Source organism: Zosterops lateralis (assembly GCF_965231275.1).
Source record: "Zosterops lateralis genome assembly, chromosome: 21".
Classification (NCBI taxonomy): Eukaryota; Metazoa; Chordata; class Aves; order Passeriformes; family Zosteropidae; genus Zosterops; species Zosterops lateralis.
In genome coordinates this window covers 7,829,621-7,853,876 of record NC_139781.1, presented here as the reverse complement: position 1 = coordinate 7,853,876, position 24,256 = coordinate 7,829,621, and the positions used below count along the sequence as shown (strand labels likewise).

The 24,256-nt window shown below is 45.4% G+C and overlaps 1 protein-coding gene across 2 annotated transcripts; it reads right to left on the bottom strand.

Moving 5' to 3' along the window:
- Positions 1-259: 259 nt before the first annotated feature.
- On the bottom strand, positions 260-20,961 carry ZDHHC15 (zDHHC palmitoyltransferase 15). 2 transcript variants are annotated; one of them, XM_083876257.1, is made up of 12 exons: positions 20,736-20,961; positions 17,148-17,174; positions 15,007-15,101; positions 14,183-14,303; positions 12,823-12,892; positions 12,450-12,482; positions 11,283-11,403; positions 10,024-10,156; positions 8,735-8,861; positions 8,067-8,176; positions 6,848-6,930; positions 260-5,902 (listed from the first exon to the last, which is right to left on the bottom strand). In XM_083876257.1, the coding sequence occupies exons 1-11, from the start codon at positions 20,875-20,877 to the stop codon at positions 6,887-6,889; spliced, it is 1,023 nt and encodes a 340-aa protein (XP_083732383.1). In that variant the 5' UTR covers positions 20,878-20,961; the 3' UTR covers positions 260-5,902; positions 6,848-6,886. The 2 variants fall into 2 exon arrangements, with proteins under 2 accessions (XP_083732383.1, XP_083732384.1); XM_083876258.1 differs by having other exon boundaries at positions 260-4,611.
- Between the last annotated feature and the right edge of the window lie 3,295 nt (positions 20,962-24,256).

Sequence of the window (24,256 nt, the reverse complement as noted above, 5' to 3'; positions counted from 1 at the left end):
AAAAATGGTTTTAATGCAGTCCTTGCCTGCAGTGCAGTATAAACCATAATAAAAAACAACAAAGCAGAACATACAGGATATTCAGCTGTAGAAACTGTACAAACACTTGGAAAATGCCAGTGAAACTCCACAGAGCAGCAGCAGAGTCAGAACATTGGTCTGACAGTAAAAACGAGTATCCAAAGCTTTTGTAAAAACCCATTTGATATCAAAAGTCTCAATGCCAGCAGCAGCAGCATTAAACTCCTGAACACAACACCCCTGGTGTGACATTCCTTGGAAAATCATTACTTCCCATTGAATTAGTGGGGAGGGATGTGAGTGAAGCAGTTGTGAGAGGAACAAGTGCCAGCCCCAGGCCAGGCTGGGCTCCTGAAGAGCAGCTGGGGGCAGTTACAGCCACTGCAGGGAATTCCTGCTGTTCCTGGGACTGGCAGTGCTGATCCTGCCCTGAGGGAGCTCCCAAAGGGAGCCCCTGACCCACAGCAGCCCCTGCACTGGGGGTTCTGCTCCAGCCCCCTTTTCCAGTCCATGAACCCCCCTGGCTTTTCTGGAAGTTAAACCCTCCTGATACATCGACAGCACCAAGGCTCTGCCATTCTCTGATCCTGAGATTCAGCTCAGTTCTATCTCTGAGGGACCCATCTGCACCACAAACAGCATTTTCAGATGAGGAGCAGCCATCTGAGCAGACAGATTATAAATTTATAAAATAACAACACCTTTCCTATTTCTGTATTCCTAAACCAAAGTTCCCTGCTCCAACAATGGATTTGGAATCACTCAGGGGCAGCTCTGGGAGTGCAGAGGAACAAGAGGTTCCATTCTCCAGAAAAGGTTGGGGGAAAAAAGCAAACCAACACTTTCCCTTTGAGCTTCTGTTTGTCTTACAGAGGGAAGTGCTGAGAAGGTGCACACACCTTTCCCAGGTGAGAAAGGAGAGGGGGAGGCTGATTTTGTTGGTTTTCAGGCTTCCTGTGGGATTTAATCTGAGTTTTAACTCAAGGAGGTGCTTCAGGAAGTTCTGGAACAGCAGGGGAGTTTCAGGTTGGGTACCTGCATGTTCCAAGGGCTGTGTGACACCAGCACTGGGTGCAAGCAGCAATTTCCTTTCAAGCACAGCTGGAATAAGAAGCAGAGATCATCCCTTAGTCCTTTTTGTTGGATTTTTATGGGGTTGTGGTTTTTCCCCCCCTCCTTAACATAATTTATTTTTAAGAATGGCTGTTACCCACTGAAGTTTTACAAATGCTGCTGTAAATCTTAAAACCTCATACAGAAAAAAATAGTATTTTAAGGAGCATGCAGGCATGAGCAACTTACAGGCTTGTATTTGAAATGTAAACTTACATTTTATTTCACAAGGTTTACATCCCAAACGGAAGCTGGAGAATGAAAAAACGAGGTTTTTAGGAAGGAGAAAATGCAGGAAGTGAAATCCTGCTCTAAGCAAAGCCAGCTGGGCCTGATGATGGGAAACACAAACCAATACCTGACAAACAGATTAATTACAAATAAAGTACATGGCACAGCTGCATAAAATGACACCCAAAGTACTTCACAGTACCCAAAAAACCAGCACAAGCAGCTCAAAGCTGAAAATATCTAACAGTATGTGCAGGAGGAAGAGGGAAGACTCAAAGTGGGATGGAAAAAGGACAGGAGAGTAAAACCCTGCAGCAGTGGGTGTGGGCTCAGTGTTTGTGAGCAGGGTCAGACAGAGCAGGCTGGGAATGGAAACAGCCCCTCTCTGCCATGCCAACACCTTCAGTCTTCTGTTCAGAATGAGTTCAGGTTTGCAACTGTTCTGTAATAAAGCAGAAGCTGATAGAATTGGAAAAATATCAATAAAATTGAGGTATTTTCAAGTACTATGCATCCATTTCAGAAATCTGTACCACAGGAGTCACTGAAATAAAAACGTGACCCTTTTAATTAATTCTGGCTTAATAAACAAGGTCAGCAGTGGCTCCTTCCCCTGCTAATTAAACCCTTCCATGAGTGCACCAGCTCTGCACAGAGGAACTGCTCAGCAGAGTAACTCTGCACAGAGGAACTGCTCAGCACATCATTCTTCATAGCTAAAATCAGGGAAAAAAATAGTATTTTTTATTTTTTCCCCTTGACATTTTACATTCATATCATATTACAGACTTTATGCATCAAGTTGTGCTTTCAGTCCAGACCAGCATCCAGAACTCCAGAGCTGCAGCTGGTGTGGATTTTGCTGAATCCATTCCTGTTTGTCCCAGGAAGCAAACATTCATTGCATAGTGAGATTTTGGAAGTTTCCTGATTCTCACCAGGGACTGCACCCCACACACACTCTGGGTACAGCCTCCTCACACACACAGAACTGCTCCCTGCTTGGAGGAAAACAGCATTATCCTGCTCCAAAACCTTCCAACTCAGCAAGAGAAACTGTCAGTGCACACTGAGGGTTGCACAAGTCCTGGTTCCTTGGGCAGGACTCGCTGGCCCAGGACTGGCCTTAGACAATTTCACACAGAGAAACAGCAATAAAATTCTCTGGGGGGGGTTTTGTACCTGAATGTAAATGGGAGGGAATGGGGAGAGGTGAGGAGGTGCCTGTTAGTGGTCAGTTATTTTAGAGGAGTGGAGGGATAACAATGGAGGTATCACAGCAAAGTCTGACAAAAGTGTTCCTTCCTTTCCCATGGTGACATCACTTGGAAAAGTTGTGACATCACCTGGAAAAGTTTCTCATAGCTGAGAAGGCTGGAGTGCAGATCCAGTGCTGAGCAGAGGAGAGAGCCCCTGGAGGGGGCTGAGGCAGTTCCCTGCTGCCCCCACACTGCTCCAGGCTGGAGTGAACACCTGCAGCCACACAACTGACACCAGCACCACGACTGAGACACAAACCTGGACAATCTCCAGTTCTCTGAATGGAACTGCAGCACAGCACACACCCAGAGAGGGACAGGAAACACTGGTGACAGCCCCAGAGGGAACACTCGGGCTGCTCCTGGCACAGGGAGGGCCCTGAGACACACACAGGATGAACTGCAGTCCCTGGCCAGCTCCCAGAGCTGCAGTATCCTGGTGTTGATGGGACCAGGTGGGATGAATCCACTCCTGGAGTGCTGGGGTGGAGGATGCAGGCAGCAGAGAGGTTTGGTGTTACAGCCCTTGCAGTCAGGATGATGGTGGAGAGCCTCTGGATGAGGATCAGGGCATGGGAAACAAAGGAGGTGCTGCAGTGTTTCCCCTGAAAAGCCCTTTGCAGGTTAAAAAGAACTACCCCACACTGGGCTGAATATTCTCTCTTCTGTCACCTGCAGCAGTGACCACAGCAGCCTGAGGAACTCCTGTTTTTCCAGTGCATTTACTCAGCATAAAAAGGCCAAAGGTCAGGGGTAAAATAAGGATTTCACCTTTAGTGAGCAGAAGGGAATAAAATGGAGCTGCTCACTCAGACCTGTGGGTTTTCCCCATTTTATTCTCTCTCATTTTACACAACTTTTGGGTTTGTTCCACATTTCACGAAGCTTTCCAGCATCTGATGTGTGGATATTGAGAAGTGGCTCTGAAGTGATAAACTTTCTATTGTTTCTACCTGGACAAGAGTTTGTTAAAACCATGGGAGAGGCTGAGCTGCTTTGAAGGAAAGGGAAGAAATGATCATAATTAATTACAAGAAAAGTGACTGAATAAAAGTTACTTGGAAACATTTAAAACCCTTTCTCAATCTGAGCTTGGTACCTGTGCCATCATAAAGATATCAGAAGACAAAACCTGATTTTCTGTTCTCTCTGATGAGCAGTGCAGCAGCAGGAGCAGCCAGGGGAGCTCCTGCACAGCTCTGCTGCTGCTGCCTGCCACAGAAACAACTCAAATAAAGGGCACAAGAACCTGCCAGAAAACTCCTGGAAATCCACACAAGTTCTGGAAAAATACACTTCAGCTGACAGGATGAAACAGAAAGTCACCAAATCATCTTCCTGGTTTTATATACAAGGAATTTAAAGTTTTTAAAGGCACAAATAGCACCTCTGTAGGTGCTAAATTCTGGCTGTGTTTAGCTGCCATCATCCTCTCAGGCTCCCCCTCCAGAGCACATTTTGCCAGGAATGAGGGGATTAATTCAGCTGCCACCTTGCACCACACACAGCACAAGGTCCAACACCAGATTTGCAACAGAAACGCAGCTTTAGGTGGACAGGAAAAACCCTTCCAGCACTCAGCAGCCATTTGGTGACAGAGCCCCTCAAGAGATGGGGCTCAGGTGGCTGAAGCAGGAACATTTTCAGTGTTCAGGGCCACCCTGAGGAGACACAAAGCCACAGGAGCCTGGGCCAGCCCACCCTGGCCCCTCCCAGGCAAACTCAGCCCTGCCTGCTCCACACAAACTGCACAGGCTGAGGGACACAATTCCTGCCCACAGGAGTTAAACACCTTCTCCCAGGAAAGGAACCTCTGCAAGGCTCTCCTGGCTCACACACACATCATTCCCTGTGGCAGCAGCAGCAGAGGAACAGAGGGAAAAGGAGGTTTAGTCTGTAGGAAAAGCCTCCATCACCAAACTCACTCGTCAGCTCCTTTCTCCTGACGTGCACAGCTGCTCCTGTAGTCACTGCCAACACCAGTGGGCTGATAAACAAACACAAAAATGGGATAGAAAATGGTACCAAATGATCTTAGAGGCAGTACACCAATACTTTTAGCATGCACCTAATTCAAACAAGAATGATGGACTGGGCTGAATCATGCAGATTAAAAAAAAAAAAAAAAAAGGACTCAGGTCTAGAAAAATGTTCATAATCCATCCAGCCAAGTCTCAGTTCCATTCCCCAGAACAAAAACAGGGATACACCTCTTTGACTGTAAATGCAGCAAAATGCAGAAACAACTCTGATCACCTCTTAGTGCAGAAATCCCTGAAGCCAGTCAGTGCACTGAGCTGGGAAAAAGTCTGAAAAAATTCATTATTGGCAATTGTGTCTTCAGCATTTTGGGGTTGAAGCCACTCCTGTGGAGTGTAAACTCCAAACACGACTCCTGGAGCCACATTTTCAGTGCATGTTTCAAATTCACATCTTCCTTTTCTGACTGCATGAACACACAAATCTCCATCCAACACTGATCCAGGAATGAGATGATAGTTTAGCCCTAGGAATGAATGCAAACTGGACTGTCTGAAGTTCCCTTTTGCATTTTAGGAGCCTGCAAGTAGGATGCAAAAGCTCAACTCTAACCCAAACTCTATGACAATAAAACCCTCCTAAAAAAAAGTTTTTTTAAAAAAATCTATGGCCACAATATTCTTGAATCTTGATACTGGCAATGTGAATATTTTATTTTCATTCACAGCTGCACATGTACATGTGCATGTTCAGCACTTTTGCTTTCAACACTCTTTACATTCAGCTACCAATTTAGTGCCAGATTTAACTGGGTCTGTCTTGCATTGAGCTGAACTGACTCAGAATTTAAACACATTAGAAAATGCCACTTGTCAGAGAAGGTTGGAGAATCAGCCTCAAAATAAATACCCATCCCCAAGAATATTATGGCTTGGAAGAATTTCAAGAGCTCGAGTCCCTGATATTTGCAAAATGAAAAGGCCTTTGGAAATGCACTCGCATTAACATTTTTTCCTATTTTGAATAAAAAATATATATAGCATTTATAAAATAAAGAGAGCAGGCCAAAGAAGATTGGCCAGAATCACTCTGTAAAAGTGTTCAGTTAATTCTGTAACTTAAACTTATAAAGCCTTGGGACATCTGGGCAGCAGGATTCCTGGAGAAGCACTCTAGAATGCAGATTCCCATCAGACAATACTTCAGGATGTTTCCTCATCTTGAAGATCCACCTGTTTTCTGCCCCTCAAAACTGAAGTCCTTGCCAAGAGAAGGGATGTTGGCTCCTGAGAGGGAAGCTGAAATTTAAAGAAATACAAATGTGCAACCATAGCACTGCTGTTCTGAGGGACTGAGGGCTCATCTGGGCTTTGGGAGTCGTTTTAAAGCCATGAAGAACAACAGGAAAATGCTGATTTTGCCTGTCCTGGTGGGATGGCAGGATGCAGCCCTCACTGCTGACAGAAAAACACTCTGGGGCTTTTCTGAGTGGAGCAAAGTGGACTCCTACAAGTGCCAGAAGGGCACTGACAGCAGTGTGGAGAGGGCCTGTCTGCCAGGGGAGCCACACCACAGTTACTGACTGCCTTGGAACTGAGAGAGGCAAACCCCAGCTGCCAATTCCATCTCCTGCCCGTGGGACAGCAGAGGATGCTCCTGGAATATCAGCCAGTTCCACTCCCCTGGGACAGCAGGGCACTGTCCCCTCCTCACTGCCTGCAGCTCCTGGGGCAGGATGTGTGGGGGCATCTCCCCAGTTCTCCAAGTGAGAACTTGGAGGAGGCAGAGCAGGGAATGTTCTGGAAGCAGCTGGTGTGGGACCCACCTTTTCCAGGGGGAGAGAAAGCCTGGAGAAGAGTGTCACAGCTGGTGTGACATTACCAGGCACCTCCTGGTGTTCCCAGCTGCAGTTTGGCTGAGCTCAGCTCCAGTTTAACACTCTGCACCTCCCCACACCTCCCATGGATCCCACAATTCCCATCTTGTCGCTGTCCAAGTCAGAGCAAGGCTCATTCCCTGCCAGAGGAGCTGCAGGCTTGGTGTCCTCCCCTTCACAGAGGGCTGGTGGCTCTGCTGTCACCTGTGCCAGCCCAGGGCACTGACAGCCTCTGCTCCCTTCCAACAAGGGATTTCTGGGCAGGCTGCAGAAATATTTTTCTGCTAAAGCCCAAACCTGTTGAACATCACCTCCTGACTACCTGCAGAGCAGCGGTTTTGAGGGAAATAAAGAAAGAAACACTGACCTTTCTGATCCAGCTTTACATCACTGTGTTTTCACACTGCTATGTCTCCCTTTCTATGGCAAGGGATGAGGCTTCACTGGAACCTGTGAAAACCAAAGCAGTTAGAGGTGAATAAATCTGGTTTTCTCACTGGGAATACATTTTTCACCAAGCATGGGATTGTGTTTTTAAGGGTAATTACAAACAAAAATAGACAACCACTTGTCAGGGAGAACTGAACAGCTGTTTTTAACTGAGATTACTCTATTATTGGCTTTATTTATTTCATAAGCAAGTCACAAGCTGTAAAGCCACAAAGACAAATCAAGGTCTTGCAGTTTTAATGGAATATTTCAGCTCTTTCTGGTTAGACATTTTTACTGGTTTAAGTATTTTTTTTCTCTCTGTTGTGTAAGAGAGAATCTGAGTATTTCAGTTGAAAGGACCCACAGTGATCATCCAGTTCAACTGCATTTTATATATAAATTTACTATAAACTGGGAGACTTCATATAAGCTCCAGACCATAATTTGGGGTCTGATCTAGCCAAAAATCACCTCACTGTCACCATTTTCATATGGAAGAATTAATTATTTATTCAGAGGATTGAAAGTTTGTAAAAAACTGGAAGAAGCTCTGACTCATTCCTAAAGGAGTTATTTTTAAGCATCATTAAAAATTCACAGGAATGCCACAGTTTGCTATTTTTAAAGCCAATTTTGTTGGTTTTAAAAGTCATTTGTGTTACCTTGTGTAAATACCAAAATGTACAGAACCAAGCAGGGACAGCAGGTAAATTTACTCTGGTAATAAAGTAAAAAAAAGTGTAAAGCAGCTTCCTAAATGTATCCCTGCACTCAGGTGTTTGCATGTCTGTTTTCAGGATAAATACACTTTAAAAAATCTAAATATTCTCCTTCTTGCAGGCACCACTTTACATCCCAAATAACTGTGCTGCATCCAGCAACATTTACATGTAAATACTCTCAGTTTGTGGCAACTTCAGTTTCTCTAACCCTTGAAACACCCTCTAAGTTCATTCACTTGCAAGTAGAAGGCTGCTAAAAAAAAAAAAGAAATAATTGTTTCTAAAGCAGAGTTTATTTTTAATCTCTGCTCATTAATCAAGTCAGAGCTGTTCAGAGACTTCACCAACAGAGTTTTTAAAATTTGATTAACTCTTTTAATTCCTCTATTGGCCACTGTGGGTCAGGATAACTAATTTCATTGATTTCCTTACCCTGAGGCTCTTCATCTATCCCATCCTCCTCCCACTGCTCCTCATTTGTCAGGAGAGGGTTCCGAGCTTCACTCAAGGTCCTCATTGGGAAGAAATGTCCATCCCCCTGGCTGAGGGCAGAAAGGCAGAGAGGGACACTGCAAAAGCAGCAAGGGACTCTAAAAGATGACAATTTCTCTACATTTTTCCTGCTGCCAGTATTTCCCCATGTTTAGTTAAAGTCATCTTTAAGCTTTGAAAAGTACCATGTTTGTCTTTCCTCTTGGTTCTCCATTTTTTTTCAAGGTCTCTGGAGTATAAAAGTTGAAACTCGTGGCCTGGAATTAAGTAATTTTTAGCAGAAGGCAAATGGGCTAATTTGATCAAGTAATTTGAATACAGAAAAAAAAAAACCTGTGAAAAATTAACTTGTGGGCAGTTAGAAATGACAGGAGAACCAAGGAAAACATTTATTAAAAAAACCTCAAACAATTAAAAGGTATAAATTTTATCAATTTATCCTATAGATTCTGCAGGGCAGAAATCTCACTTATGTTTGACTGACACCCAACAGAAAATGGCCCCACTCTTACTGAAAGACACATAAAAACCCCACTTTCCTGTGACCTAAACCTGTGCACAAAATGTGAAAATCTGTAATTATATCAGCTTTTAGTAGGGTTACTTACCTAGAGGCAATAGGCAGCAACCAGAGCTTTTTTTCTTCCCCAAACACTTGCTGGAGATTCTTCACAAAGCCAAGATTGAATCCATTTTTATCTGGGCCATTTTGAAACACTGGAGCTGAGAAAGCCTCTGCAAACAGAGGCAATTTCAGTGGGAAAAAAAAAAAAAAAAAGAAAAAAAAAAATCAATGGCAAACAGTCTGAAACAGGGTTGTGTATCTTGCAGCCATCTAAAGACAATGTGATTAATTAGATTATAGAGATACAGCACTACAAAGTTTCAAAATTATGTTTTTTCTCATTTTGCAAAGCCTGTAAAGACTTTCCAAGTGAAGGCAGGAATTTGGTTGTGCAACTGAACCTGGAGAACAGTCAAAGCAACCCACAATGGGTTGTTTCATCCAGGGAAGGGAATTAAAAGATCTTTATGTGGGACTTAATGAAAGTCAGAAGGTAAAAGTTTCCAGATAAAAAAACTCTGCAGAATGAAATAGGTTGGTCTTCAATGCATATTCCAGAAGTGGCACTGCAGGTTTAAATCACCTCATTCATTAATGTTATAATGAACAAGCACTAGGGACAAACACATGCAAATAAACTCTGGGTTCTGGTGAGACATAAAATTAGGAGAAGAGAGGAGAGAAGAACCTTGAGTGCCTCAGAAACAGTTTGATTTCCCTCTGATGTTTTGGGATAGATGAGCTTCAGTGCCCCATGAAATGACTTTTGAAGTAAATAACCTGATAAAATCAGAATATTTGCTCACTCTTGAGAGTGTCTGTTTTGTTACAAAACTTGATCCCAAAAGCTTTGAAAGTTGAATGTTTATCTGAGGAAAGGCAAAGAAATTCTGGCAAAATTATACTATTTTAGATGATAATTTCTTTGGTTTTACAGTCACAACTTTGCTTTTATCAGTAAAGATGGACACTGTGTTTCCAAAGCTCACCAAGCTGGCTGGGATGCACCTCATAATAATAAACCACTATTCCTGAAAAGCTGCACTGATTTCAGAGCAAATGTAGTTTTACATATGCATAACACTTTTATAATTGGACTTCTACACTTCAAGGCTCTGGTTTCCTTAACAAAGCTTTTGTCACACCAGCTAATAAATGCAGCTCATTTGCAGTGACAAATTTCTGCAGCTTGTACCAAGTTCTTAAATCTTCCTCCCCTCATAAACCAGCAGGAATGTACAGAAATAGAACAAATGCCTTTTTTCTTCTCTTTTTTTTTCTTACAGCATTTTTGGTGTGTCTTATTAGAGAGAACAGACAGAAGAGCCTTACCTAGAGTGGATCTGTTCCTGCTGACCAGCCAGCAGTGGTAGCCAAACAGAAACATGAGGCTTACAAAGAACATGACTGCCACAAAGAGAAGGAAAAGGATGTGAAATTTGGAACGTCCATTGGTCAGCTCACCCTGGAAGGGAAAGCAACAAACAACAAGTGATAGGAACAAATTAAAGATGGAAATTAATTCTGCTTAGAAACATAATTCTAAAACTCCTCTTGGGAGTTCTCAAACTTTTACAGACAAAAGCCAAGCTTACTATAAAAAGCAAAAAGAGACAAAGAAATGGATGTGGTTCATTTCCCCTCCTGTAGCAGAGCACAAAGAGTGGGGAGTGTTACTAACTCTTGGTATGGCTCAGAGCCAGCCCAGCCATGCCCAGGTGGGCATGAGGAACACCCTGTGCCCCTGAGAAATGAGCAGGCAGGAGCTCTTGAAACCCTGGTTAAGTTCTGCTGAGTTTCCTGTGCACACATTAAAATTCTGCACCTTGCTCAAGGTAAGCCCAGAGAAACCTGTCCTCCACATCTGCAGCTGTTGGGGGAGTGTTAGAACTGAGCAGATGGATGGGGAAAGTTTAAAAGCCAAGTGGGACCTTCCAAGCAGAAGAAAGGCTCCTTTCCCTCTCCAGCAGAAGAGCCAGCGGTGCCCAGCAGTGACACAGGCAGGGTCTGGGGACCTCCAGGGCTGTGCCTTGCTGAGTGTGGGGAACAATTAGTGCACAGCAAATGTACTTAAACAGAGTTATTGAGCAGAGGGGACAGAAATAGAGGCAAAGGGCCAGTGTCTTACTGGAGCTGTCAGCTGTCTTTGCTTGCATAGAAACAATCGGCAGTAACTGCAAAAAAGCCACCTTCGGTTCACTCAGTTTTTAAATTGAGAAAGGAGGCATATGGGGGTTAGAAAGTGAAGAAGGTTTTTTGACTTTTTTTTCTTTTCAGTAAATGTACAAATCAATGCCACATCTTACACATCAATGCCAAACTTTCCAAGGGACACCCCTGCAAACGCAAGGGCAGGGAAAGGAGAGAACCTCTCTGCCAGAAAGTCATCTACACTCTGAAATTCCTCACGCCTGCTTGCTCCTTGCTCTGCGCATTTTGGACATCCAACAGGAGGTGGAGTCCCAAAGGGCCCAGGAAACACCTCCCAGGAAAATGCAGCCCCTCCACGGCCTGAGAGCAACAAAGCACCGACAGCACCAAAGCCCAAAGACTGACAGGAGATGAGAAAGTAACCGGATTTCGTGACTTACTGTCCAATACTTAATGAAATACTTGAAGACTGTTGCAGCAATATACAAGCAATACAACAAAGAATAGGCTAAGAACAGTAGAAAGAATTTGTAGTTAGAAAATCCAATGCAGTTATTCACCCTGGAGGACAAAAGCAAAGTTGAAATCAGCATTTGTGCAGCACACGGTGGTTGTAACACAAAGAGCACGATCAGTTTTGGGGGCTTTGAAACCCCTGGGTGACACAACCGAATTTGGCAACGAGCAGCTCCCCTCAGTGGCCGGAAGGGAACAGAACCGAGGGCTCTGTTCCCACTCAAACCCTCCTGCGGGCCGAGGAGAAGCAAATTTCAGAGTTTTGGAATTGTTTTAAGGTCGGTACCACAGGTAAATGGGGCACAGAGGCAGGAGCTCGTTCCTGCCAAGGCAATCAGAGCTGGGAGTTCTGTGCTACTTTACTCCTTTGCAAACACCAGCAGCACCTCAGCCCTGCCTGTTTGTTTATACAGGGCCCAATGAACCCCACACTTGGTTAGAACTCTCCATGCACAGGACAACTCTAGAAAGGAACAAGAGGATGTACAAAAAACCCTAATGGATGTTTGTGTCAGAACTCAGGTTTGGAAAATCCTCTACAATTTTGATCACCGGGAAGGTTCAGGTAGGGAAATGTTTGTGTTTTTTCTGAATTTTTGCATCTTCCTTTTTTTTACAAAAAAAAGGAGGAAATTAAGAAATGTAGTGGCAGCAATTCTGAAAGGTGTAAAGCTCAATTCATCCATGCAGCTTTCTGCACAGACTGTTTCTGACCAGCATCAGGTCAGAAACAATCCATGTGCAAATGTTGTTATGGGAAGCACCCCAAGTACAGCTGAAATTCTGAGAGCCCAAAGGAAAGGCTAAGCTGTAGCTCCTTTCAAATTTGATGAATAGTTAATTAATGAATTAGTAATTGGGGTTTAAATTTTATCACTATAATAGCATTTTTACACATGGGTTATGTAGCAAACATGAATGATTTGTTAAAAGTTCATTTCAGGCAATTTCAAAGTGCAATTATTTTATAAGTTTCCCAAACTAAAGAGATGGATGACCTAAAATGTGAGAGGCATATAGACATGAGAGGTGTACAGAAATCTAAGTAGCCTTTCCCTCCAGAAAACCACAAACCAGTATCTAGGACATACCATGGACAGTGATGATCCATTTTTAGCACACACCTATGAATGGACAAAAAAGAAAAATGGAAGATTTTTAATTGGTACTTCATTAGCAACTGAAGATCAACAGAAAAACTTTGATTTTTGTGAGCTTTCTACACCATAGATACTCAAAATGATGCTAAGTTTTTTAAGGTGGAACATTTCTTAGTGGTTGAAGACCAACTAATCCTTGTGTAGATAAAGAGACATGAAAATGATTCCTGCCCTGAAGCACTGCTGGCTGCAGCTGGAACAGAGACCCTGGGGAAGGTTTTTGTGTAAAAAGACACGTGAAGGAGCAGCCCACCCACAGAACCTTGTGGTGACTGCCCTGGGTGAAGGACAACCCGTGACTTACATGGCACAAACAGAGCAGTGGTGACAACGGTCAGGTTTGATCAGCTGGCATCTGTCACAGAACCGAATCCCTGCAATCAGAGACAAATTAAAGACAAATTAGAGACAAATTAAAACTCTTTTTTCTCATGTGTTAGTGGATACTGTGCTCATTTCCTAACTACTCTTTTTCTTTCCTCTGTCATGTCAGCAGGTGATCTGGTGTTTGCTGCCAGGTCACAATCAGGCAAGCAACACTTGTAATTCTGATGGAGACTTGCAGATGGGGCAACAATCAGTGAAAGCATAAAATCACAGAACCATGGCATACTTTGGGTTGGCAGGGACTCTAAAACCCATCTTGTCCCACTCCATCCATGGGCTGAGACACCTCCCACTATCCCAGGCTGCTCCAAGCCCCAGTGTCCAACCTGGCCTTGGACACTTCCAGGGATCCAGGGGCAGCCACAGCTGCTTTAGGAACCTGTGCCAAGTCCTCAGCACCTTCACAGGAAGGAATTCTTTCCTAACATCTATCCTGAACCTACTCTAACCCATACAGCCAGCTCAAAAGTGACAAACCAAAGCTACACGCTTGCACCCACATTCACTCAGACTATCTACACTTCATTTTGATAATTCCCTATTTATTCCAGTTCTCTACTTCAAAACTCTTCAGCTTTCCTGACAGAAATGAGCAGGTCAGAGCCTCCAATATGAACACAGATTTCTTTAAGCTGTGATGGGAGTGCAGCAGGCATTTAATCACTGAACACAGTCCAAAAAACTGGTCACAGAAGTATGTCCTGCATCTCTAAGCCAGACTCCATTTTAAATAAAAACTATGACAGGTTTGGTTATTTCTAAATACAGACAGCACATGTGAGCTTTTGGACTGTAAATCCAAAGGGTAACATCTTGCTTCTCAAAGGAAGCACCTGGAATTAGAGGGTTCAAGGCTTTTTTTTGTTTTTGCAAGGGAGAGCAGGAGTCAGTGGGTGCCTGGGGATGCTATTGATGAGCAGGATCCTGTGTGCCAGCCTGTGCTACTGCAGTGAGTGTGTGTGTGAGGATCTGGGGCTCTGTGCTGAGCTCACCTCTGTCACCAGATGGACAGGAAAAACTACATTCACACTGTCTAGTTGTGAGGACGAGAAAGAAGGCAATTTTGGGATTAGTGTTTAAACAGGGTTTGGAGTTTGACCAGCGATTGGGGGACGAGGTTAACACCTCCAACCACACTGGTCAAACCAGAAATCCATCACAGAAAGGAATGCAGAAACAATCACAGAAAACAATCTACTTTGTTTATGTTCCAATGCCTGAGAAACTCCACTCCAGAAAGACAAACACCAGAGGGGTGAAAACTCCTAGCAGCAGACCTCCATTGCCCGTCCTGGTGTAGACCGGCAGCTTGCGGGCGATCTCGGCCAGGATCTGCCGCTGCACCTCGGGCCGCTCCTCGTTCTCGTAGCGCTCCTGGTCGGCGTAGGACATGTGGAACTGCAGGAAAGGCACCAGAGCAGCAGTCAGGCTCCACGGGGAGCACAGAGCAGCCCAAAAACACAGCTCAGCCTGGGAATGTGCTCCCTCCTGCTCCCCAGGTTAGAGCAGTGGGAAAACGCGGTTGTTGCAAAGACAAACGGAGGTAGAGAGTGCTGGAGAGACAGAATGCTACGAGACACATCAATAAGAAATTAAAAAGTGAAATTGAGGCTTATAAAACAACTTATTAGAATTGCTCCTATAGCGATAGATGCTATTATATATATAATAGCTTTAGATGAATACCATTACTCACCTTCAGCACCTCTCTAATGAGCAAGAACCTTTATATTTTTAAAATTTTAAAACTAGGATTGGTTGTTATTTATAAATTTACATTCTTGTAATCAGGATCAGAGCAAGGCTGTGTACTGCCTGTGTATTGTGTATATTTGGAGTACCACACAAATACTGACCTCATTCTGTTGCCTCAAACTGAGTGTTTTATTAGTATTTCATAGAGAGGTAAAACAAAATGTGGAAAAAAAAAATAAATCTATTAATCCAAGCAACATGACAAAGTAAGTATTTGGTTGAGAAGAATTAAAACACATTTGCCTCTGACTCTCCTCTCCAGATCAAATAGACTGAAGGGTTTTTGAGCTCTCTTTAACATCTCTGCTTTTGTTTTGCAAGGAAGGAAAGGTGTTGGCTCTCTTACCTTTTTGCCTGGTTGTATTGGGAGAGTGAAAACAGACTTCCAGTACGTCCACACAAAGAGCACAAAGAGAATATGGAATACTACAAGATAGGCCACTAGAAACAAGAAAAGAAAAAAACAGAAACAGAGCAATGACTTCTTAGGCAAAGGTTTCATCCACGATGGGCGTAATTCAATTTTTTCACAACAATGTCAAAAAAAAAGAAAGGAAAAGACAGATGTTCATCCAGTACCACCCATTATTGCTGCCCAGCTAAACCTTACGGCTCAGGGGTGACCAATCTCAGAGCTTCCCCTGCTGTGGGTGAGGAAGATGCAGCTGTCAGAGAATTGTCCCACAGGGCAGATGACAACCCTGTATCCCTGGGAATGACAGGATTCCTGTCTCTTCCCACATCACCAGCAGAACTGGCTGGTGCTGAGCAGTGTAAAGGTGAATTCTGCAATGCTCCAGCACCTCCCAGTATTGGGGTTCAGTATTATTGCTACTAAAAGCAGTGGGAAACAGAGTGTGCACTGCCCACTCATGCACCATGTACTTCTTGTGAGAGCAGAGAGAAATAATATGAGCTTTACATCAGCAGAAAAAGCCAAATTTCTTATTGAACAGCTTTTACATTTGCCACAGTTGATACAATAAATCAGGAAAGCTTCCCTCAAATTGAGCAAAATAGGGCTTGTGATTACTGAGGAAGGATTGCAAACCAGCACATCAGAGCAGTCTGAGTTCAACATGCAAACCTGATTCCAGAGCCTTTGGCATTAGCAGGGATTCCATGGACAGGGAGCCACAGGAGCTGTCCCTCAGCTGCATTTGCCATTTCTTTAACACTCAACTCATTAAGACATTAGTGAAGTTACAAGATTGTTTTATTTAAGCACATCATTTCATTGCAATAACAATCTCGTTTCTCCATTTCATTTAAGCTCCATCTTCCAGAAAGCAAGATTAAAATAACTGTGTGGAAAGAGAAATCTAAAACTCAAACACTTCTTAACTATGTCAAAACACTTCTTTTCCTGTGTGAAAACTGGTAAAAAAGGCCAAATGCATCAGGGAGACTTTCTAATGAGATGGCAAATGATGGGACACATCTCACAAGGATGTGATGGACTGTGGGAAGGAGCTGTGAATCACAGCTAAGCCATTCTCATGCTCCAAGCTGGTTTGAGATGTTATCCTTACACTTCAGGTGGAGCTGAGCCATTTTTAATTGATATGGAAGGAGATAAATCTTGCAACAGGGTTTAATTTTGTTGATCAGCTCATTAGAGAAAGCTGACCTGGAGATGCACTGACAGATTAGGCAACAATTCACTTTCTTCTGCTGAGCAGTCATTAACACCCCACTTTCTGCAGTTTCACTGTATCAATTTCAAACATCAGAACTGCTCTGTAGGGGAAATGGAATTTACTGGATGCAGCAATCTGGAAGATCTTTAAATGTCAGCTGGCATTGCTCTTCATTGAACAGCTTACACTACACCTACCTGTGTCCTTCATAACCCCTGAAGAGGAAAATCATCAAGAAAATACCTGGATTAGCCAAAAGCATCCAAAACACCTCCAGGAAAGAAGGGGAAGAGTATTAAAATAGCCACTGACTCCTTATTCTTAGCACATGGCCATTATTTCCACCAACACACCGGTGTGAAAAGTGTCATTGAGCAATCCTAATGTGTTGTGTGACTCAGGAGCTGTTAGTGGGCACCAGAACTGAGAGAAAAAGCTTATCAAAAAATAGCTTTCACTGAAAGATCAAATGGAACAGTGAAAAAAAGCCAGGTGGGCTGCAGATGGGAACTAGTATTTTTTGTTTGGCTTGTAAAATCAGCTCTGGAAATGTGAAAGGGAAAGGGAGAAGAGGCGTGTGGGCGTGCACAGACACACAGAGCTTTTCCTGAAAGAGTCAGAGGGATCAAAGCCTTTCCTCGGTCTGCCCAGACTGTGACTAAACAGAGCATTCCCCAATGCACCCAGGAGGTGCAGCAGGCTGAGCACCTCAGAAGGGTGCAATTACAGGAGGAAAACACTGAAAAAGGTTTTACCTTTAAAAAAATATTTCTGATATTTCAGCCAGAAGATTTGTGAGTCCTTTTACACAAGGGTTGAATGGCAAATGATAAATTATCACACGTACCTTTCTCCACAGGGTTGCTCACAGTCACTGGAAAAGAAAAAAAAACACTTGTCCACAGAGGAAATACAAATCCCAGAGAAGGTTGTGACAATTAACATTTCTAGGTGAAATAAAGCCTTTTTAGGAAAAATGTTCAAATCCAAGAAGCAAAGAGAGAACCCACAGAGCATCAAACCAAAAACTCTTCTTCACTCACGCACACACCCACAGCAAGATGTTCCCTCACTGCTACTTGTGCTGTGTTTGCTCTGCTTATAAAATATATTCTGTATGTTCTGCATTAGAAATGTGACAAAGACAATCCTCTGGTGGCAGTGAGAAATCACCAGCACCTCTCCAAGCTGCTTTCACCACATACCTGCAGCTGCTTTCTCCTGGTCTTGAGGGAACCTGCGTTGTCCCAAAGCATTTCAGCATCAGCAGGATCAAAAAGTTATAAATTTCTCAGCTTTGGCCAAGTCAGCAACTGCAATGACTTTGTTGTTTTTGCACTTCCTACCAGCAGAAATTGTACCACCCCTTCTAACCTCACCATAATGAGAGAAAAGCCCCTACTAACAGAAGCCCTTTGTGCAACCAGCTAAAGGGGCATTGTTCAAGCCTTCTTGGAGTGACTGTTTGAAAATCTATCCATTATTTTAAAAGCCACATCCAAGTTTAACAGAAGAGACAGGGACAGCTGTCTTGAACAGAAAATAGAGAGTTCTGTGATATTCTGATTGCCTGGAAGTCAAAGCTCTGTGACACACAGAAATGTAGATGAAAAAAGAAACTGAATCTTTGCTGTGTCCCTGCCCACTCGATTTCAGGTAAACAAGACTGGCAGGAAACCTTTAGTTTTCTCTTTAGTTTGCTGCCAATCAAACTCTGATGAGATTTCCACAAACACTGCCTGGCTCCCTCCTCCTGACCACACCTGCAGCAGGGCCTTGCTGAGGATTTTACCTGAGAAAAGGGGCACAAACAGATGATACCAAAGGTTCTGTGGCAGGATCATTGTTGTCACTGTGACAGCCACCAAGAGCTGAGGGCTCCTCCTGTGAGTCACTGGCCTCCCCAGGCAGTGAGAACTCAAACCCAACATCAGAGATGCCTCCCAGACTCACCCCCCACTGCACTTCTCACAGCTGAAAATGCAAACCAAGACTCCAGACAAAGCATTCACTATTTACAGAGAAGAGGCACCAGCTCAGCAAGCCTTGCTGTGTTAGAAATGTGGACAAAACAATGTCCTGGTTGGCAAATAACAGCACAGACCAACAGTTCATGCCCAAATCTTGAAATAATTCAGTCACTTATTTCAACTCCTGCATAGACAAACTCCTCCACACACAAATAAAAGAGATGAGAGAAAAATGGGGTAAAAAAACCCCAAAGCAGGTGGGTGTGGGCAAATGAATGATTTTTAAGCTGTGATTTCCAGACAGTGAGCTGAGCTCCTGCCAGCTGGACCAGCACAGCCCAGATCCAAACCTCACTGAAATCATCTGAGTCTCCTGCAGCAGCTGCACTGAGACCTGGGATCAGGATTACTGAATTTGCACAGCACATTTCAGGAGAATGACAGGGTTTCAGGAAAACACACCACATTTTTTGTCACACGTTCTAATGACAGTTACATGCACCTCACAGATATCACTCCATGTGAGTTCTCGAAAGAAACAGCCCACGGTCTCAGAGATGGGATAAATGTGATGAAGTGTTTGGGGGCTTTGCCAAGCTGCTGATTAAAACAGACCAGAGAAGCTGCATTTCATTCTAGTTCCCATCAGGAAAAAACACCAGGTCTGACTGCACTGCCAACCCCAATAAACACCTGATTTTGGTTTGCTGGGCAGCACCAGAAGACACCTCTTGCCCCACAAACACCTCAAACTATCCTTTCTGGGACCTCTGGTTTCATTTATCTGCCTTACTCTGTCCTGAGGAGCCACATTTCCTCCTCACAATTTCAACAAATCCAAGTTTCCAGCTCTTCTCTCCACCAGACCAGGCAACTCTCTCTTTTTTTTTTTTTTTTTTTTTTTTTTTTTTTGTAGCACATTAAACCAGAAATAACAAACATAAGTAAGTTTACAACTTACTATACAGTTTAAATGCTACATGAAATATACAATTACCAGCCAGCATAAAAGTTCCTTTTCTAAAATGTAGTGCTACTGTAACAACTCCACACCAGAGCGTGATTTGTGATTTCATGTAACCTTTCTTTCCTTTTCGCTGTATAAACATAAAACGACTTTAAGGCAGGGCACAGAGTGATGTTTGTCACTGTTCAGCTCATAAATCACATCTGGACGTTATCAAATCACAACAACACCGGTTTCACTGTGGGATCGCTCTCCCAGCCCTCTCAGCCGTCACAGCGACACAAAACAAGTGTTCATGACTAACAACCAGCACCCACAGCCCGGCCGGGGCACAAACCCTGCGGAAAACAGGGCAGGGTTTAATTAATTTAATTCCGAACAGGACTCGGCTCGTATTAAAGCGTTTCTCCCTATGTATGCGCGGATCACAGCCGGGATGGGAGCCCCGGGACAAGGATGGGAGCCCCGGGACCGGGATGGGAGCCCCGGGACCGGGATGGGAGCCCCGGGACAGGGATGGGGGAGCCCCGGGACAGGGATGGGGGAGCCCCGGGACAGGGATGGGAGCCCCGGGACAGGGATGGGGGAGCCCCGGGACCGGGATGGGGGAGCCCCGGGACAGGGATGGGAGCCCCGGGACAGGGATGGGAGCCCCGGGACAGGGATGGGGGAGCCCCGGGACCGGGATGGGAGCCTCGGGACAGGGATGGGGGAGCCCCGGGACAGGGATGGGAGCCCCGGGACCGGGATGGGGGAGCCCCGGGACAGGGATGGGAGCCCCGGGACAGGGATGGGAGCCTCGGGACGGGGATGGGAGCCCCGGGACAGGGATGGGAGCCCCGGGACAGGGATGGGAGCCCCGGGACAGGGATGGGAGCCCCGGGACAGGGATGGGAGCCCCGGGACGGGGATGGGGGAGCCCCGGGACAAGGATGGGAGCCCCGGGACAGGGATGGGAGCCCCGGGACCGGGATGGGAGCCCCGGGACGGGGATGGGAGCCCCGGGACGGGGACGGGAGCCCCGGGACGGGGATGGGAGCCCCGGGACGGGGATGGGAGCCCCGGGACAGGGATGGGAGCCCCGGGACAGGGATGGGGGAGCCCCGGGACAGGGATGGGAGCCCCGGGACAGGGATGGGAGCCTCGGAACCGGGATGGGGGAGCCCCGGGACAGGGATGGGAGCCTCGGGTCGGGCCGGCAGCGGGGCCGGCGCGGGGCCCCGTCACACCAAAGGGAGAAGGAAGAGGAGGAGGATGAAGAGAGGATGAGGAGAAGGAAGAGGAAGGGGAGAAGGCGAAGAAGAAGGGGAGGAGGGTAAGAGGACGAGGAAAAGGAGGAGGAAGAGGGAAAGAGGACGAGGAAAAGGAGGAGGAAGAGCAGAAGGAGAGGGGGAATGGCCCGAAGCCCCCCGTCCGCAGCTCCGCGGGGGCCCCGGCGGCACCGAGGCGCGGCCCGGGTCGGGCGGGCGGGCCCCGCAGGGCTCTGTCGGGCGCTCACCGAGGCAGAGCTCGCAGACGTATCCGTAGTAGGACCAGAGCAGCAGCAGCGCGATGAGCAGCACGGGCAGCCAGGCGAAGGCGCGGCGGCAGCAGCGCAGCCCCCGCCACAGCGCCATCCCGCCGCCCTCAGCGCCGCGCATCGGCGCGCGGCTGCGCGGCCTGGCCCGGCCCGGGCCCGGCGCGCTCGGCGCTCGGCTGAGCGGCCTGCGCGCGGCGGTGGCGCCCCCTGGCGGGGCGGGGCGGGTCCCACCTGAGGGAACCTGTAGTGGTGTGGGTTTGGTTTTATCAGTTTTATGTATGTATTTGTTCCTTGTATTAAGTTCGTTTTTATAAGTTATAATGGTTTGCCCCCATGCCACCCATGTTCCACCCTCATTGGTTTTACTCCAACCTCAGTTATGTGTCAGTCATAACTTATCCAGCCCCTGGGCCTTGTCTGTCACTTTGGGGTCTCTCCCAAAAGTCTGGAAAGTTCCAGTGAGGACCCCAAGTGATTGGGCAAGACTTCAGCTGTCTCCCCACCTGAGTTATTAATTTGTTACTATGTATGTCATTTATCCAGAGAGCCATGCCCTGTTGGCCCCTGATTTGTCCCCAGTTAAACCCATCCCTGAGTTCCTCCCCCCAATAAAAAGTGTCACATTGGGGGCTTTTTTTCCTTTCCTTTTCCCCCGCTGCTTCTGCTGAGAGGTGTCTGCTGGGGCAGATAAATAAATAAATGATGAATAAAGCCAGCAGTTAACCCAGAACAGCCTCCTCTTTTTTCCTGCTGTCGTTGCTTCACTCCTTCAAGCAAGACAAGAACTCACAGGGGTGGGTGAGGTTCATCCTGCTACCAAACCCTTCATTGTCGAGGTGTCAGGGCTGGATGAGGCAGAGAAAGACACCTCAACAGATTGGCACCCAACGTGGGGCTTGGCTTTGAGTGTGTCAAAGACCTGTTAGAGCAAAGAAACAACATGGGGGCCGACACGGCTGGCCTGAGAAGAACCCCAGACCCCGTGATGTGGACTTCTGGTCCTTTTGGAACTATTTTACTCCAAATTCCTCAGAATCTGCCCAATTCCGCGCTTTGTGCTGTCAGCGGGGGCACGGAGGTGATGCTGCCCCTCTGTGTGTCCTGCCAGGCCCCTCAGCACAGCACACTCGGGGCTGCCGGGGTGATGGAGGGGCTGGAGCGTCTCTGAGAGGAAAGGCTGAGGGAGATGGGGCTCAGCAGCCTCAGGGGAGACCCCTCATCAATAAATACCTAAAAGGAGGTGTCAGAGGATGCACCAGAGGGGCCCAGAGGGATGGACGGGAACTGATGCTCAGGGAGTTTCAGGTGGACATGAGGAGGAACTTCCCTGGGCAGTGCCCAGCCCTGAACAGAGAGCAGAGAGGGGCCTGGGGTCTCCTCCCTGGGGACATTCCGGAGCTGTGTGGACACAACCCTGTGCTCTGTGCTCTGGGATGGCTCTGCTGGGGCAGGGATGTGCCATCAGATGGACCCACTGTGGTTTCTCCCATCCTGACCCATCCTGGGATCTTGGAGCTCTGTCTGTCCTCTGCACCTACAAGAGCTTTGATTGCTCTCCAATTCCCTCAGCACACACCTAGGAGTATATAAATCTATCTATCTATCTATCTATCTATCTATCTATCTACAAACAAGCACACTTACATATACTAGTGAATATATATGTAATATTCTGTAATATTCACTTATTACTGCAGAATATCCATGGGAGGATGAAGTTCCAGACAACTCGTGGAACACAAAAGGAGTGTCTTCTCCAACACAGCATTTAATGCACAAAAAGAAAACAAAAAGAACCTCCCTGCCCCAGACTGCTCCACAAACCCCTCTGAATTCCAGTAGGAATCTCCTCATTCCTGCTCTCTGTGATTTGGGTTGCAGCTCCAGGTAATTAACTCCACTCTATTATATCTGGTAAGGAAATTAGTTTTCTCATCAAGAGAATGAACTTACCTGACAGAATGTTCTTCTGACAAACCCCTGGTGTAATTTGTGACACTTTCTGGTCACTTCTATGTTCAGCTGGGTTTTTTTTTTTCTTTCAGAATTTGTTCTAAAACTTCCCTTATTGAGATCACACTCGGATCAACCCTTTTCTCTTTTTGGGTGCAGGCACCACATTTTCCATTCTCCTGCCCAGATCAATAAATTAAGACATCACCCACAAATCCTCAGACCACACCTGTCTCAATTTAGTTCTCTCAACATTTTAAGATGGATATGATCTACAACCTCTGATTTTTTTCAAAAAAATTGTTCACTACTGAGGTGACAGCTGTCTTAACATCTTCTCTACCCTGCTCAGGCTATAAAACCAGTGTTATCCTCTTCTCCAGGCTACTAAATTCTTTCTTTAATATAAAACCTGAACTTTTGGCACTTGTTTTAATTTTCTATGGGTGGTTGGACTTAACCAAGATTTTGGGTAGCCCCTGCTGTAGCAAAAGTGCTTTGCAGATAGGAGAACACAGGTTGGCCTGAGGTGCATGTAACCCTAAACTAGAAATTCATATTTATTTATATATATATACACACATATGTGTATATATATATTTATATTTAATAAATAGGAGATTCATTAAATATAAATTTAATATAGATATTCAGGAAGGGGGTTTAGAATTCATACACTCAAAGTTTTGAGGATTTAGGAGAAGAAGATGTGAGTGTCCCTCCTTCCCTCACTGTGTAAGTGCTTGAGAAGGAATATTTTTGCCAGCAATACATTTTATAATCATCAACATTTAAAAAAATCACTCTTTTGAGTTAAATCACTCCCCGAAGCAGCTCACAGAATCTCCTCTCCTGACACAGATGGGATGAACAGCACATCCATGGGACATTTTTCCTGCATGTTCCTGTAAAGAAGGAAGGCACCTTCCCAACAGACAGCAAAGGAACATGAAAAACTGAGCTGAATCTGTCAGATAAAGCCTCTGCAAATAAAATTAAGACTTTTTCCTTTGTTCAACAGCCAGTTTTTCTATGTGCTCTAAGATCCACATGGGATTATCCTCAAAATTCTTTTCTATCCTGGGCTTCCAGCGGAGACTTAGTTACATAAACATGAGCCCATCTGAGGGAAGATACAGCTCTTTAAACCAAAAGATTCTTAGGATGTTTCTGCACTTGTGGTTCTGCTGGTCCCTCCCCATTTGAAGCAGGTGGAGTGAGATATAAGTGGGATAAGGCACCTTGTGCCCTTTCCAGAAATCAAAACTGCAGGTGTTATTCAAAATGAGCATTAAATCTAAATTGACCTTCAGCCTATTGTAAAAGTAGAGAAAAAACAGCCTCATTGGGCTCCACAGAAACTACAACAGTGAGATTATCCTAAAAAACATCTCTACCTTTAAATTTAACCCTGAGACACATTTCACACAACTTTAAACAGAGAAACTTCTGCAGAGTTCAGGGAGCTGTGACTGCACCCACTGTCCAAAACTACTGGCACAGACTGCAGAATAAACCCAGCAGCTTTAGGGTAATATTTAAATAAG

What these genes read in the sequence shown, in the direction of transcription:
- ZDHHC15 (XM_083876257.1), bottom strand. Translation starts at nt 20,877, where the DNA reads ATGCGCGGCGCTGAGGGCGGCGGGATGGCGCTGTGGCGGGGGCTGCGC. An exon ending in GAGCAACCCTGTGGAGAAAG is followed by an intron (nt 15,102 to 17,147) that starts GTACGTGTGATA and finishes TCTTGTTTCTAG; the next exon opens with TGGCCTATCTTGTAGTATTC. An exon ending in GATAGATGAAGAGCCTCAGG is followed by an intron (nt 6,931 to 8,066) that starts GTAAGGAAATCA and finishes TGGTTTTCACAG; the next exon opens with GTTCCAGTGAAGCCTCATCC.